Raw genomic sequence first — 16,656 nt, forward strand, 5'->3', positions numbered from 1 at the left:
ATCTCCGGCTGACGTCTCTGGGCAAGCGGGGCACGCAGAAACCACGCTTCACCCTTCTGCCTTGGCTCATCACCCCCGACTCTATCAGGAGATTTAGGAGACAGCAGGGGGTAGAGTAGATGGGAAAGCAGCCCCAGCAGATGCAGTGTGCGTATCAACCTTGGGTAGGGTTAAGGCGCAGCGTTCTGGTAGCCTGAGCTGTAGTCTCAGGACTTGGCACTCGTGATTCACGGCAGCGTGGAGGCCGATCAGTCGGTCGGTACCGCTACAAACAAAAACCCCAAATCTGGTGCCAAGTGTTCTGTGTCCCCGTGCGTCACACCAAGAACTGCTGCCTTCAGCTGCAGCTGTTCATGGCCAGTTACAGCTGAGGTCACTGCACAAAGGCAACGGGGACAGCAGGGTTTGTGGGAAGCTAGGTCAGTGTGCTGGGCTCTGAGCTCATTTCTGTTCAGAGAACCTCTGAGCATTGTGCATTTCTTATTGAAGAAAGCCTGGGGGTCATAAGGATGATGTTAGAGTTATAAAAGAGAGAATTATTGAGATTTTTTCACATATCCACACTCGTATGATCTTTCCTGGCATGTAACTCTTGTTGCAGTCCTATGCAAGAAGCTGTGATGAAATGTTTTCCCTGCTTCAGGTATTTTCTTGCTTCTGATGCTCCCTCTATGAAGAGCACTGCATTTTGCTTTCCCCCAGAGCCTCTTCTGGAGCTGCCTATTCTTTCTGTAAATGTGAACTTCCTACCTAAATTAAGAACTTTTGTGGTTCGATGTTCTGTTTTACCTCAACAGTGGTGTAGTGCTTCAAGAAATGAATAAGATGAATTTTTTGCTGCTGTTGCTTGTAGTTCTGGAGTGAAAAATCTTTTCTAAGAGAAAAGTCCCAGATTGTCCTAGGCTAAGTCCAAGTAAGCCTCTTACACCTTAGATCAAGGTGAAAGGCTTCAAGGAAAGTAGCGAACGGGATGCAACTCATAAAGAGCTGTCTTGTATCCTCAGAGTGGAGGTGTACTCCTAAAGCACAGGACCGATTTCATGGCAGAGCAGGCAGTAAAGAAATGCAGTTATTTTTTTGTGAGACTATGAGAATGCTTTCTCCAGTTGCCTTGAGAATCTTGTGGTGTCAACTGCCCTGTGTGCGTTACAGCGACAGGAAGCCAACTTCAGTCAGAGAAGCCAGCCCTGGCAGCATTTTCTCTCTGTGATTTGCAGCTTGGGGTGCCAGAGAGGAACGAGCTGCCGCGTAATGCATAAAGAGGCTGCTAAGGAACACAGGGCTGCAGAGGCTGTGTTAGCTCACCACGTATTTAAAAATGAAATGTACATATTCTTTATTTTGTATTAATACACTGTAATTGCTTTACAGAGTCCAGCATACCAGTTGCATGTAAATACTACAGATGAACTTGCCAAACTGGAGCTCACAATACTAGTGCATTTATCCCAAAGCAGAGACTAAACCCTCTAACTCCTTAAAAAAATACATTAAAGAACGTACCACACACACACATATATTGCACTTTTCTCCATATGAAATTTTTTACCCCAAATACATCACACCAAAGTCTCTTCAAAGGAGCCTGTAATACGAGATAATAAAGCTAAGAATTCCTCTAACAGTAGTGTACGCGGTCCTCTAATGTTAGACGTAACAGACTGGAACAAAAGAGCCACTTCAAAGTAGCGTGAATAGGAAGTGGTGCCCAGTGGATCCTCTGCTCTATTAGAAGGCATTAGAAGCCTTTTATTCTAATTGGCTTAAAGGAAATTACGTGTGATGTGAAATAGGCTCTTGGTCGAGGGAAACAGTCTAAACTACATTCAAAAACTGTCGCTTCCCCCTTACCAGCACTGCCAGGCTCAAAGGAGCTGAGACGACTTGGCACGTTCTGACAAATGAATCAGTTAATTCAGAATTAGTTCGCTTTGCGTCCTGAAATGTAGGTGATGGTGGGGCTGGACGGGGAGGGAAGTGGTCTCGGTCAGGGCAGTAACCCAGCTCCTGGCGCAGAGCTGGGCCCGTCGCTGCAGCTGTGTCCCGGTCGCGTTTTGGCTTTGTGGTTCCTCAAGCACTCGTCTGATCTTAGAATCACAGAAAGGGTAAATTTTGTTCTCCTCTGAGACTGCCAAGGAGTGAAAGGACAGGACTTGTGGTTGCTTCCTTTTCTCTTGTGCAGTAGTGAAACGCCTGGCCTGTGACGGTACTGTGTGCTGCAGCTGGTCCCCGGCCCTTTGCTAGTCACCTGGGGGGGCCTGGGGGTGTCTGTGTGCCACAGCTACCGACCCTCTCAGAAAAGGGGTTTACTGTGGGAATTCCCTTCGTAAGGAACTTTGTCTATCTCAGCTATTTAAACTAGAGCTTTCCAGCCCTCTTTATCTTGCATCTAATAAGCAATCAGTGTGTGGATGGGATCCCTGCTCTTTAAACTTCCCTTTGCTGATGCCTCGAGAATCACTCCGCTAGCCGAGGTAGAAGCTGAGCACTCCTGGACTGAATCCAGCCGCGCAGCTGGACCAGAGCCTGCAATACTCCTGAAGTCCTCCTAGCCTCCGTTTAACTGGGGTCTTATTGCTGTAAATGCTGGCTGATTTTTCACCTTTCTGGTGAAGGAAAAGAGAGCAGCTTTGAGAACTCCTTTTTCTAGCTAGGTAAGATCTCTGATTTGACACACGCACAGAAGACCCGATGGATCAGATGTACTTTTATTTTTTTTTCTTCTGCTGCCTGCTCAACCCAGTGCTTTGCTATGGCATCTAGAACACTAGAATATTTGTCTACCTACTTTAAGTCACTACATGCCCCGAACACCCAAACTCTGTGGTTGGTGACTACGCCTTCTTTATTCGTAGTGTCCAGGACCTTAACTCCCCAAACTTAATGCTGGAGAAACTTTCCAGCAAATAGTGGTGTTTTCTGTGTAAGCTATCAGCACGGTTTCTCCACCATTCCTTGTGCTTTAATGGATCTGCAATTGTGCTTTAAGTTTGCTCAGAAAAGGGCTGAACTGTCTAGCTGTGAGCCTCATCTTACAGGCTGATAGACAATATCCCACAAGATTTCGAGACCTGAGACAAAACCCTAATTACAGAGATCTGAACTTCCTGCGGATTCCTGAACAATCCTCCTATGACTGACGTTTTGTGACGGAAAGTTCTGGGGACACAACTGCTTGTTGAGTTTCGTATTCGTTGAAATGGTTGATACATCAACAGTTTGTGATGCTAAATATTGCTGTAATACTTTCAATGTTATATATACACAAACAATCAAAACACTAACGAAGTTAAACATTATGTTCCACATGGTGGAACGTGTGCTCTGAAGGGACTTTGGCTGTAGCAAGGATATAAATGGGGTATTGTCTACTTTCTTCAGAAAAAAAGCATATAGTCTGATAAAGAACCGAAAAAGGCACAGCACTATCACTTCACAGGGGTTTTTTTAAGCTCATTGTTTTTATCCTTAAGTTCTAAAACCCTAAATAATTGTCCAAATATACAAAGCTCAATAAACCACCAGCAACACATACTGCAAACTCAAAACACAGTTTGTTTGCTTGTTTTTCAAATGCCGCAGAAGGACAGATGGATCCTCTCCAGTGATCAGAACTTCTCCCAGACCAAGCCCTCCACGAAGGCCTGTCTGCAAAAAGGGGTGATTGCAAACGCCACCCCCGTGGATTTCTTTGATGTCACTGGCTACAGCTCTTGATTTTCTCATGGTACTTCTCTCCCCCTCTGTGTTAGCTAATCCTTTATCTTTCAGTTTCCTGAGCCCCACCCCGAGGTCTCTACAAATCACCGTGGTGCCCTGCGTCAGTTCCAGGTATCTTTTGACAAAGTCAGTACGTCACTTAGCAAAGATCCAGAAGCTTCCCTTAGTGAACAATTAAAATTTCCTTGTCGGGCTTGGGAAATAACTGCTCACTGGCTAGCAGGAGGAAGCGCAGGCTCCTGCGATGCCTGCTGGTCTCCCACTTACCGTGGAGGAGTCGCAGCTCAGGAGCTTAACCAGCAATTGGATGCCGAAGTGCAACTTCCCTTGAAATCCACCTTACGCTACTGTTTCAAGGGTATGACAGTTGCCATCAGCTCAGACCCAAATCTAGTCTGAATTTCAATGAAAACTATTGCTTTTATTGCCAAAAATTAGAATGCAATATGCATTCATTCTCCTTTCTCCTAGTGAATGCTAGATGAATGCTGTCAAACTATCCTTTTTATTTTTTTCCTTTTGGAAGGGACCATTTCCTTCCTTTAAAACTCACTTTTTTTTCCCTCTCCTTCTATGCAAACTGGTTCTTTATGGGACCAAACTGCACTGCCTGTTCTCTAGCCCCAGCCACTAGCAAGAGGAGCTAGTGGCCAAACCCTTCTAGCCATCTCCTGCCTTTTTTTTTTTTTTCCCCAGTCAGGTGGATTTTTAATTCCCCCGTTGCTTCAAGGGTTGAAAACTTTTGGGTTGGAACAAAAACAAAAATTCACATGCTTCTCCATTTGTCCCATCTTCCACTCTGATGTTAGACACCCCGGGGTATTAATTCACCAGGACGTAGCCGCTGTGCTGGGGGTCTACAGTCTCCATCATTTCGCAGTCAAAGAGCCCGGGCAATTCCGAGAGGGTTAACGGGTCGTAGTTTGTCTGGGGCTCGTGAGATGCGGAGCTGCTCGGGCTGTCGGGCAGCGCTGCGCTGCTCTGCTGTGCTGGCTCCAGGGAATACTGGCACTGCTTGGGGAAGTCTGGCTCGGAAGAGGCGACAACGGGCAGCTCACAAGTCTGGTAGGAATATTGTAAGGGCTGGGGCGGCTGCTGCACCTGGATGGGTGCTGACAACCGCGACGAGCTGGTGATCTGGGAGGGCGGCAGCGGCTCCAGCTGCACCTTCGGGTAGTGGCTGAGGAAGGGGTCGTATTGCATTCCTTCCGAGGAAGGCTCCAGCACGGGGCTCAGGGGCTGCTGCAAGCTGAACGGGGCCGACTGCTGCTGCTGGGCTGGCGGCGGCGGCTGCTGCTCCTCCTGGCATGACAGTGGCATTTGGCTTGCCCTTGGGTAGGAGCTCTCGGCAATCTGCATCTGGTTGAAATAGGCCTGCAGCTGGGACTGCTTCTGCAGAAAGAGTCGCTTCTGATGCAACCTGAATCAAGGACACGAACAGCAATTATTTTTGCCCTTTGAAGTGTCAAGGCACTAGCACGAGTGCTGCGTGCTAGTCACTCAAACAGTTCCAGCAGGAAAATTCCTGGGCACTCTTGCTTATTTATTGAAATTTACTCTGGGGAGCTGAAGAGTTGAGTGTTTGTGGCTACCAAGGGAAGCGAGCAAAGCCTCCCTCCCCCATACTCCTTTTCTCCTCCCCGTGAAGCCTTATGAAGCTCCATGGTTTTGACCCTTTACAAACAAGGAGAATTTCCAACGCAGTGCCAGGTGACACAGCTACCTTTGACAAATTCCTGCGATAGGACAAAGGGGAGGTCTCCTGCCAGCCAATTCCCAAAGCATGCAGAAATAGGAAACCGAGTACTGCCGCGTGCTGACACCATTCACAAAAGGAATCTGTTCTTTCTCAGCTTAGGCAGACCTCCTCTTCTTGAAGGAATATACCAAGGTGCTCTGAATGCTGTCAGTTGTGTCAGTTACGGTCTTGATTAGAATTAATCAGTTGTCAGGAGTGACCGTAAATCAAGAAGTAATTCTAGATTACAGTCAAGTCCTCAGTGTTTTAGTTTTATAAAGCATGCAACTAGGTTGTCATTTTCCTTTCTCTTTCTGTGATTCTTCTGTGAAACTCATGGATAATAGCTGGGGTTAGTATCTATCTTGCTTGCTTGTTTAATGACTACTAAATGATGCGTTCATAAGGAGCCAACAGCCCTTTAACGTGGCAATTAAAATCTAGTCTGCTGTAATACAGACATGTATCAAGGCACACTTGCAATCTATTTACCCCCTTTAAGTTATTTTACTTTACTGTAACTTTTTCAAAGAAGCATCACTTCTGATCTTTCAGTGACAAGAAAAACTTGATTCACTTTTTGTGTCCTTTACAGTAAAATTGATGGACCATGGGAACAAGACAGGAAATTCCTAAATGAGTGCAGGTGGAAAACCATGAGCCACGTTCTGATTTAGCATAGATACTGCAACATGTAATGAGTAGGGGGGATGAGGCAGAAAATGAATACAACAGTGTAACTGCTAGAGTAGCTTTCTCTATGCTTCCAGTTGTCCATTAGCAGTAAACGAAGCATGCAGGCAGCTGCAGTCTACCTGCACCGTAGCAGCATTAGCTGACACAGAGCCTGTAGCACAGCTCTTCGTAAACTCGTGGCAGGATTGTTGTCCCTCTTTAAGAAAAGAACTGTGACATTAAAAATTTTGAAGTGAAGCTTTCCTTCTCAAAGACTTCCTAAACCAAGACTGTCTCTGTTCTTCCATTACTCACCAGCACAGTTAGAAAGCTTCTTACCTGTGCTCCTGTAACTGCTGTTCCAGACTCCGGGGCAATTCTTTGCAGTACAGCTGGCAAGTATTCTGAGCTTTTGATAGCAGAGTGGGTTTCTGCAAGAGAAGCGGTGCTGTTGTAAATTATATTTGTTTTAATGCATCCATCCAGAAAGCAAGTGAATGACAGTTGCCTCCCCTTATGATGGTTTAAGTGACCACCTCCACTTCCAGAAGCTGCCACTAGAGCTGTCTAAAACCACAGTCACTACTGCTTACTGACTTCTGCTCTTGGGTTGTAGAGTATCTTTGCATGAGGGACTTACACAATACAATCTACGGAAAGATTTCTTCCCAAGTGAAAGAGAAGCTGTGCTGGAAAAAAGTTTGGTTTTAATAAACTCAAGCTATGTGAAAAAAAGGTTTAAAAAAAAAAAAAAGAGGGGCGAGCAGAGAAGAGGGAAGAGAAACAGCAAGCCCCTGGGGGTCAGAAGCGGGGCAGATGCTCCTCAGATCCTGATGCATGCCCCTTATGGGGCGCAACACAGATAATATGTATTCACTAGCAGTTACCTCAAATTGCTTTAATAGCACTGTACAGTAACAGAGTAGGAAAACAGCAGCGATACAGTATGCTTTTGGCATAATTAGGGTCAGCATCTGACAAAAGACAAACACAGCATAATTTCAAATTCAGCTGTTCTCTGCTAATTTAGCCTTTGACTGATTTTTTTCTCGAGGAGAATAACAAGAGCTGAAGGGCTGGGCTGCTGTGTAGCAGCAGCGTCTGGCTTAATGCAGCGGAGGGGAGGCATGGTACCTGGAGCCTGTGCTGTAAGAACTGGGTTTCTAAGCTCTGCCGTCTGGATAATAATGGGGGATGTGCACCACTAGGGAAAGCAGATGCAGCCTCCTGCTGCGGAGATGTTTCCTCCTGCAGAGAGAAGAGGAAGAATTTTCATCCCCAGAAAAAGCTTTTCTGCCTCAAGCCTTTCTTTCAGGATTTTCCCTTGCCAGAGGTTCCACAGCTGCCGTGTGAAGTGGGTCTGTGGCGTCACTCACAGCTTTCCCTCCATGGTGCGGAGCCTAAATTACAAAGCTTTGAACTATCTGTGCTGCAAAACGCTACGGGTTTACATCTGTAAGCAAAACGTTATATATATATATAATGTATTTTGTGACTTGCCTCCCTCTGAAGCACCAACAGTACTGAGTTAGCACTGCCCAACCTCTGCGTGTGCTTTTGTGCCGCTGTGGCTTTGCATTCAGTTTTGAAGCTGTGAAAAGCTTTCCAGTGGTGGAAAGGATAAGCACAGAGCAGCATCTCCAGCAAGGAGGAGTGCTGAAATGGGAGGGGAGTCAACTGTTGCCGAGAGGATACCATGAGCACTGCAGGATGTTTACATCAAGTGGGAGATTCTCGTGAAAACATCACAACTTTGTGGCTGTCAGAGTGAAGTTTCGCAGCAACCAGGCAGACAGAAATGGATCTGGAGCTGTAAGAATAGCAGCCTTAATCTGGAACATTAGGTGCTTACAGTGCCTGCGTGCTGCTTACTCATTTTATTCATGGGGTCTAACAAAGTCATTATTCCCGTTTCCTGCAACCTGCTCCATTCCAAACAAGTAATTAGGGAAATGGTAGAAGCTATTTAGTATTTCACTATACAAATCAGGCTAACCGTTATCTCTCAGCTTTTGCACTTCTTAGTTACAGCAGGCCGATTCCAACACAGAAGAAAGGTGTTAGATGGGCTTTGTTAAATCTAAAACAACATTCAATTAAAAGCAATAACAGACCATTGGACTCTGAGTCCACAAGATAGCCTTGTTAGCTTTCTATAAGGATACAAAGGCTAACCTGCAAACACCCAGTCTCCATTCTGCGAGAGCCAGAAAGGAGAGGAGGGAACTTGATCTGTAAAACAGCCCTTCTCAGATCTCCAGAACACCTTATCCTCTCTTTGTCTGTCCCAGAGCATTAGCACCTGAAAGACCGAGCTGATTTCTTTTTGGTGTCGGTACCTGCGGAGGACTGTTGACGAGGTCCTGCAGCTGGGTGGTGGTTGATGGCAGGGCAGGTTCTTCTTCCGATCCCATCTGTTCGTACAGCAGCTGGACTTTGTTCAGTTCCAGGATTCCTTTGGTTCGTGCCAGATTCTGGAGGTGCTGTCTGAATGCTACAATTCCTGTACAAGCGTTGAGCAGAAGCCCTTGTCAGAAAATCGGTCAATGTGCGATGAGCTGCGCAACAGCCAGGGTGCCGTGGTGCACGCAGCACATTTGTTACCTTGGGTGAGGGACGTGTCAGAAGCCCTGCGCCCCTCTCGGAAGCTGACGGGAGAGCGGTTGTGGGTCTCTCGCTTTTGGGAGGTGAGTGCCTGCATGGCCGGGTTGGCAGGTCTCAGGCCGATGAACGGCGGCGTCATCCTGGGTGCTGGCTGGGTGGTGAGCACCACTTCCTTCAAGGAAGGGGTGTCCTCCAGGAAGCTGACGTCTCTCTGAATGGAGCCCATTTCATACTCTGAATCAATGCTGCCCAGAGATGAGTTCTCATCTAACGAGTAGACCTTCCCTGTGACAAAAAGCACAAAAGCCAGAATAGGAGAGTGCAGCAGTGCTTTAGCAAGGCAGAAGTGCCACAGACTTGAGCTACTCCTGCCAACAGTGTCTCCAGTGACTGTCTTGGATTAAATGAAACAAAAAAAATAAGTTTCATAAAATAATTGTAACTTAACACTTGCAGTACTGGATTTTATTTATTTTTTTACTGCAGGTTTTTACGTTATTGCAGCATTAAGACACCAAGAAGGTGATGTTCACTGTTCAGTGCTTTTTGTAGGTGATTCTGACAAGATTACAGCTTGAGCTGCTAGGCTGGGTCACCTTGCTGGTTCTGGGATACCCAAGAATCCAGAGGGTTTTGTTTTCCCCTGTCCTCTCCCAGCATGTCTTTAGGGGATGAAGGATTTGGCTTGTTCTTTCTCACATAACTAAATGTCCCCAGCTTGAAAGACTTCACCAGTTGCTGTTGGTACATGGCCATAGCCGGCTGTTTTAATTGTGGCTTTGATTTTACACTACCTGTACAGCACATTTGGGGTTGTTTTTCTTTTTCCTTTGGCCTTTCTAACAAATGCGAAGTGAAAAACCCAAGAGACTGTCTTGTGCTTGTCACTTTAAAAAGCCAGTGTTTTTCCTCCTGGGCTTATTAGATTGCATACTGAGAGCAGGAAATGGGCTTTGAGATGTCTGTGCTGACTTCCGTACCTGTGCCTGGCACCATCACCAGCTGGTTGGTAACTTCTGCCAGAGTGTGACGTCTCTTCCCACAGCGAGCTGCTTGGAGGGCTGCAAATGCCTGTGCAGGGTCGTCCTCTGACTCGCCTTCTGTCTCTATCCCTTCGTCGATAGACGTTTCCATCATGCTGCTAGGCAGTGACTGGCAGCCCTTCCTCATCACCACGGGAGGTACGGGATCTAGCAGGCAGCCATTTACCTAAATGTCACGAGGAGAAGACAGACAGCTTTCAATTACTTGCACACCGCATCACCCCCAAGAGTAGGAAATCTCTGCCTACCAGGTAGGCTGAAGGCAGCCCGGTCATTTAAATGCACGAACTTCCCCATAACCTGCTGAGTTAAGTAAGACTTGCTAAGAACTGCACAAGACACATGAACCCCTCCAGGTGGTATCACCACTGACATTCTCCTGGTACTTGAATCCCTAACTCTAAACACTCTCATTTGCCCAGTGCTGTGTTCTCCAGGGCTGTTCTTTCTTGTTTAAAACAAACAAAAACAAAACAACAAAACAACTTTGCCAGCTCAGTCAAACACAAATATTTACAGAATGTACAAGATTATTCCCCTTACTATACTTACCTTGCTCATTTATCTTGCTCAAATAAGGACTATGCAAAGAAGTAGCCTTGTATTTAATTCATTAGTGTTCTTGCAGAACTGCAGAGATGTCTTCAGGAATAATACAATAAGCGCACCCTTTCCAGCAGAAGTCCGTCGGACTTGAACTGCTCTTCCACAAAGAGGCTGTGGAATCCGCTTCCTTGGATTCACTCAATTCTGAGCACTGTCATCTAGTTTTGACGTCAGCCCTGCTTTTAGTGACAGGTTGGACGAGATGGCCTTCAGATCTACCTTTCCAATCTGAAATACTCCTAGAATTTTATTTGTGTTTACTCTGTTTTTATACTCCTGATTTAGCATAAAACTCCACTGCTCCAGGGGATTTTATGTAAAACTGTTGATGAACCATTCCCTGATTTTCTTTAGCCAAGATCTCTGGTATTTCCAAGACTGGTGTATTTGGAAAAGAAGGTTCACTGCCTTAACAGTGGCTGGTAACAAAGGATCCTAGCAGCAGCCTATATTGCAGTATTCTGGGGAAGTATTTAAAGCAGTATTGAGCAATGCTATCAAAATTCTGAGCTTCAGTATAGCAATGATATTGGCACAGGAAAATTCTGGATCTGGTGCCCCTATTTTAAATTAATGTATTTTATCTTTCAGCTTAATTTCTTGCACACTTTCCTTTCCATTTGTGACTTTCCCACTCAAATGCCTTCTATTCACATGGCAGCAAAAGCACTGGAAAGAATATTTAGTGAACTGCTAAAAGGGAAAGCTGAGCATGCGTGCAGCCAGCTCTTCACAGCTTACCATGGCACATGGACCAGAGCTTGGAAGTTTTAGCAGCTATGGTCTGTAATACTCAGACACTGAAATGTTCCTGACTCAGTTGTGATTTGACATCTCACTGTAGTCACCATTTATTGATTTTACTCTGGACAAACTGAATCTATAAATGCACGAAAGCAAAGGAGGATACAGAATAAAGTTTGAAATGTTAACTTCCAAATCTCTTTGAACCACTTTTTGGTTTCCAGCTGCAAGGACCACACAAGCTGTTACTTACAACAGTGATGAGATCCAAGGCCACACTCTTAGTGTCAGAAACTAACCACTAAATGACAAATAAAACTTTCAAAATGGCAAGCGTGAAATCAAAACCCTGTCTGGCAGCAGGCAGAATACAACATGCTAAAATTAAAGCTATAATATGATGTGATAGGAGAGAGAACAATAAAAGTTTCATGGGAATAATACATTTCATAAAAATAGTTCTCATTAGCAATTTCCCCTTCCTCACAAATGCTCCTGAGTTTTATCCCCGCTGCCACCTCCCATGCACTTCACTTGGGCTTTGCTGCCCTGCAGAGAGTTGTCACCGAGCTCAGAGCTGGATGGCAAAAAGCATCAGCATGAAGCTCCCTTCGGAGAGCCGCGGCCGTAACCCTACATTTGTACGGCTGCGGAGCCGTCACGTCCCATTACGTGAGCTCAGCTCAGGCTGGTAACTGGGAGGTGTGGGAAGCCTACACCAAGTCTTCCCGTCTGATTACAGGAAACAAAACCCATTAGATGGGACTGCAATCTGACGGGTCTCCAGAGGAGAGTTTACAGGCAGTCCTAGTTACAGGAATGGCCTAGCTGCGAACCGCGACCGCCTACTTGAGATGCTGCCGCTCTGATAGTTTCTGACAGTCTGCAGGTCCTGCAGGCTATTTACCATTCAACACAAAAATTAATAAAATGTAACTCTTTTGGCTGGCTTATTATGAAATTGGTAGATAATGACTTTTGAGCGTGGTATTTTTATAGCTTTAGCTGGCAAGGGGCAGCGCATGTTCCATTGCATCCCCCTGTTCTCATTTTTCTGAGTTTTTGGATGAGCAGCTGGGCAGGTTCCTCTCGATTTTCAGCACGAAGAGTGCTCAGGGAGTTAGAGCAGAGGCCAGCTGTCAGTTTTGGAGGATTAGTAGCAGTTTTAAATTGAAGGAGGGTAGATTTAGATTGGATATAAGAAGGAAATTTTTTATGCTGAGGATGGTGAGGCAGTGGAACGGGCTGCCCAGAGAAACTGTGGATCTTTGGAGGTGTTCAAGGGCAGGCTGGACGGGGGTTTCAGCAACCTGATCTACTGAAAGACATCTAAAGACTGAAAGGTCCCTTGAGAGGTCCCTTCCACCCAAACCGTTCTGTGGTTAAAAGACACAGGAGGCATACTGAGGTCAAGGAAGTGACGTGAGTTTGGATGAGCAAAGGTTCTGGCCTCAACTCCAACTCTGTACTAGGATGACCAACGTCATCCTTCCCCGTCAGCAAAGGCAGCGATCTTCCTTTAGTTGTTCATCTAGAGATATTACCACTGGCTGGGCTTTTGCTAGGCAGTAATTCAACAAGCAGCAATCTCGTTTTAGTTTGACTAAATTTTGACACAACAGTAGGGTTCTTTTATGCTTTTATGTACCTTTGGTGTCTCAACTCTTTCTTCTTCCATAAACGCTGTCTCTGTCTGGCAGTTGGAGGGAGGGAACGAAAAGGTTTCTGCTCCCGAAGCTGGGGGAAGTCCTGGAGAGCGCAGCAACCTCGCATTTTGTGAACGCAGGTTCACTGGTGGCACCACAGTTTGTGCCTAAAAGATGAAAAAACTCCAAAAACTGAACAATTTTAGGTAGAAAACAGCATGCAAAGTCACAATTAGACAATACTCATCCCATCAAAAACCAGATGTTTTTCCCACAGAAAACCCGGTCTTAGTACAATAAAGACCCAGTTTCTGGACCTTTTCTCTTACTCCTTGCTCCTCATTCCCATTCACCTGCTTTTAATACCTCTTATAATTATTATTTTTTTTTGTCCTGTCTCTTTGTATCATTAGAACTACTCTCTAAGAAAATAGCTGGTTTTAATCTCTGTCAGCCGGATTATTCCTGGACTTAGGTTTTCACAGTTGAAGTGGTTTGGCTTCCATTTCAGTAGAATGCGAAACCAAATAATGCCTTGCTGCCTTAAGCAAAAAAGGAGCAGCATGGTTGTGATTTCTCCTGGAAGCGGAATCCGGGCCCTTGTTCCATGCGGCAGCAATACCGTACCTAAGAGGCTGTGAACTTGGGAGAATATTTACTTGAGCCCACGATAATCTGAGTCATCTTAGGCCAAGTCTTTTGAAGAGGTCAAGTCTTTCATGTTTCCAGTGAGGCATTAAAAGGAATCAAAAGCTGTACAACGTCTGTGTATCTTAATGAAACAAAAGAACGCAAAAAAAATCTGAGAATTACTGGAATAAGACACAATAAACTGTACGTGACCTTTCTTTCTGATGGAAATTACTAGGGAAGAAGCCGACTGAATAGCCGTAGAGCCTGTGCTGAATCAGTCAGTATAATTAGAGAGGATGCTAAGTGGACAGCCTGCTGCAATGGATGGGCTGGCACCAGATGTAAGGAGCACCCAGAATTGCTCTTGATAAAACACACATGACATCCTTAAGACCTGAATCAATTAGTCGTCCCGATGGCTCTGTGGTCGATGCACACGGAGGTTTTGCAGCCATGCTGTGAGATCTCCTGCAAAATCGGGCTCTTGCTGGGTAGCAGGAGTAAAAAGTGGTGCAAGTTTTGGCAGAAATAACATTATTTAGGGACGTATCTATGAATCTTGAGTGACTCAGAGTCTCACAGCAGCGATACTCGTATTTCCTACGTGGATATCACAGTGATTTGGCATCTTAACCTGATAGATTGATCCTAATATTTTCTCTTGGGTACCTCTTTCCTATTCTTTGCCATGCTTCATTTCAAGGGAGATAGAAAGTGTATCTAGAAAACAGCAGGGGAGAAAATGATTTTATTTTCAACAGGTCCCTTTAGGGTACCTATGTTTAATAACACTGAGTTGAGCCTGCATGCTTTTAGCCCAATGCTAGCAGAGCTCTCCATAAATTCAACGTCTTGTTTGTCGATCACATTAAAGATACTCTAAGTGTTGCGCAGTCTCCAGAACCTGTATTTCTCTAACACTTTAACCACTGACTTCCCAGCAAAAGTTTTGAAAGTTCTCAAAAACTGAAGTTCTGACAGGAGCCAAATGTAAAAAAATCTTTCCAAAACGATGCTGCAAGTCTACATCCTATAGAAATCAGAAAATAGCAGTGACTTCTAAGTGAATGTAGAAACAATTTCAAGAGAAAATAATGTCTTGCACAGCCTTAAGCCCACCTCTGCTCAGAAAGAGACCTCACCTTGGCTACGGTCTGCTCAGCAATGGTGCTTGGGCGGCGCTGGCGAGCATCAAGTCTCTGCTCCACAGGGAAGCTACTTCGATGGGATTTGAGTCTCTCCACTAACAAGTAATAGATAGCAGCAAAGTGGTTGTAGCTCTTGTTCTGCAGAGACTGGAAAAGAAAAGCACAAGAGTTGGTGTGCAGCCAAATGTGTGTTATCTTTTCTGTTCTGTGAGACCAGGAATAAGACAGAGTTGTCAACTAGGAAAAAAAAAAAAAAAAGATATTTAAGAGGTGGTGGGGTAGGCAAACATTGTTCTAAATTGAGAAAATTCAACCCAGAGCAACAGGCAACAAAAAGCATCAGCCTTGGTTCAACGGCCCCTGTAAGTCACCAGAGCTTGTAGTTCACATTCAGGTGCTGTTCTGAGCCCTCAGAATTTGAACCTGGAGAAGAGACTGATCTCTGGGACCTCCTGAATATACTTGGCCTTTCCAAATCACTCGAAGCAGCAGGGAACTGAGCCTCTGCAAAGCAGAGAAAGCAGCGTCTGCTGGCAGGAAGTGCTCAAACGTAACCTCCACGCTGGTTAAAAATATCAGCCAGTCCAGAGGAAATGATTGTGTTGACTCCACGGGGAGTCTTTCAGCATTTACAGTTGGTAAGCAGCATGATTTGGGATTGGAGGAGACATTTAACTGCTCAGTACTTTTATGCCCCTTTTTGAATTTCATTTCCCAACCTCTTAGAAGCTCAAAATGAATTTCATTTCATCTCTGATTTTCCCTCCTCTCTCTCCCTTTGACAAGTAACGGTTTATCCATCCCTGCCCAGGAAATCTGGGTGGAAATCGAGTGGAACCCAATGTGGCTCCTTATTCCTACTCTTCTGCTTAAGATCCAACTTGGCTAACAAACAAATCTCTACAAATAACCAACCGTAAACCGCAGCAAGTGTCACCACCCTAACAGAAAGTCCTACAAGGCTACCATTTTGTACATAGTGCACACTGTATTTCCATGCATCCCCTTGCCTAATGCAATTGCAACATCAAATTTTTTTAAATGCATGCTTGTTTAGATGGAAGTCAATGGTTCATGTGCTAAAAGAACAGTACGGAGCCCTGGGATGTGGAAGCAGAACGCATTATTCTCTCCCATGGGTTCTACTTTGGATTCCTGACACAGAGGAGGATCTTGCCTCCCACAGTGCTGCCCTTTCAGCAGACTTGCTTTCCTCTGATGGGCAAAGAAAGCCTTGGACTGGACTAGCTGTCTGTGGCCAGCCACAATGAGGTACACAGGTGAAATTGGGGGGCCATCACACAGCTGGTTTGCCTGCATAACACAGACACCTTGCCCTGCCAGGGCTGATCTTTAGGAAATTTTCTAGAGGGGTGACTCTCCCTCACCAGCCTGCTGGCACAAACCAAGACATCAGCAGGACAGGAAGGAAGCAGCACAGCATTGTAAAATGCTTCCTTTTTCTAGGGTCCGACCTAGTAAAACATACCACCAGTTTTGATTTTTCTAAGTGTTGAAATGAAGAATGTTGCGAGGAGCTGAGGTGATAGGTTCGAGCCATCGAGACAGAGCAGGAGCCCTCCCACCAGGGACAGATAACCCTTGGAGTGTGTTTTACCTCGATGGTTTTCTGCTGGTCTATCCCCAGGCTGTGCATGAGCCGCAGAACCTGCTCGTTGTACTCTCCGATGGAGGGCTCGTTCTCCTGGCCTGGTGGGTAAAGAACGGGTCTCTGGGCAGGAACCTCTACAAGCATCCACTTGTGCTCCTTAATCTGAGCAATCGTCAGCCGTTTGGATGGGTCTAGGACCAGCATTCGCCTGATGAGATGCTCGCACTCTGTTGGGAAGAACACCACGTTACCCACCTGCCTGCAGAGCTTCACCTGACACCCACCAGCCAGGGCACAACAGGAAGCTGCCGAGCCTCTGTGCTAAAAACATTTCCTGGAGGCTAAAACCATCTTTCAAAACAAGATTAAAAGTCACACCTAAAATGACAAAAACTCAACTACTTTAAATCCCCGCAGGGCTTCAAGAAATGTGCAGATATAGACCTTAGGAGCATGGTTAGGTGGTAGACTCAACAGTTCTAGGTTA

General features: G+C 45.6%; 1 protein-coding gene across 2 annotated transcripts in view; it reads right to left on the reverse strand.

The window, feature by feature from the left end:
• Positions 1–1,311: 1,311 nt before the first annotated feature.
• Positions 1,312–16,656, reverse strand: part of SIK2 (salt inducible kinase 2) — a 49,821-nt gene continuing 34,476 nt past the window's right edge. Inside the window, exons 7-15 of one of the 2 annotated variants that reach the window (XM_048063401.2) lie at positions 16,176–16,396; positions 14,552–14,704; positions 12,779–12,943; positions 9,718–9,946; positions 8,738–9,022; positions 8,473–8,636; positions 7,268–7,381; positions 6,473–6,564; positions 1,312–5,140 (exon numbers count right to left, since the gene is read on the reverse strand). In XM_048063401.2, the coding sequence (XP_047919358.2) occupies positions 4,543–5,140; positions 6,473–6,564; positions 7,268–7,381; positions 8,473–8,636; positions 8,738–9,022; positions 9,718–9,946; positions 12,779–12,943; positions 14,552–14,704; positions 16,176–16,396 (2,021 nt within the window). In that variant the 3' untranslated portion in view covers positions 1,312–4,542. The remainder of the gene's footprint in view (positions 5,141–6,472; positions 6,565–7,267; positions 7,382–8,472; positions 8,637–8,737; positions 9,023–9,717; positions 9,947–12,778; positions 12,944–14,551; positions 14,705–16,175; positions 16,397–16,656) is intronic. The other variant, XM_066981083.1, reaches the window with a different exon arrangement.

Source organism: Anser cygnoides, chromosome 21, assembly GCF_040182565.1.
Source record: "Anser cygnoides isolate HZ-2024a breed goose chromosome 21, Taihu_goose_T2T_genome, whole genome shotgun sequence".
NCBI classification, from domain to species: domain Eukaryota; kingdom Metazoa; phylum Chordata; class Aves; order Anseriformes; family Anatidae; genus Anser; species Anser cygnoides.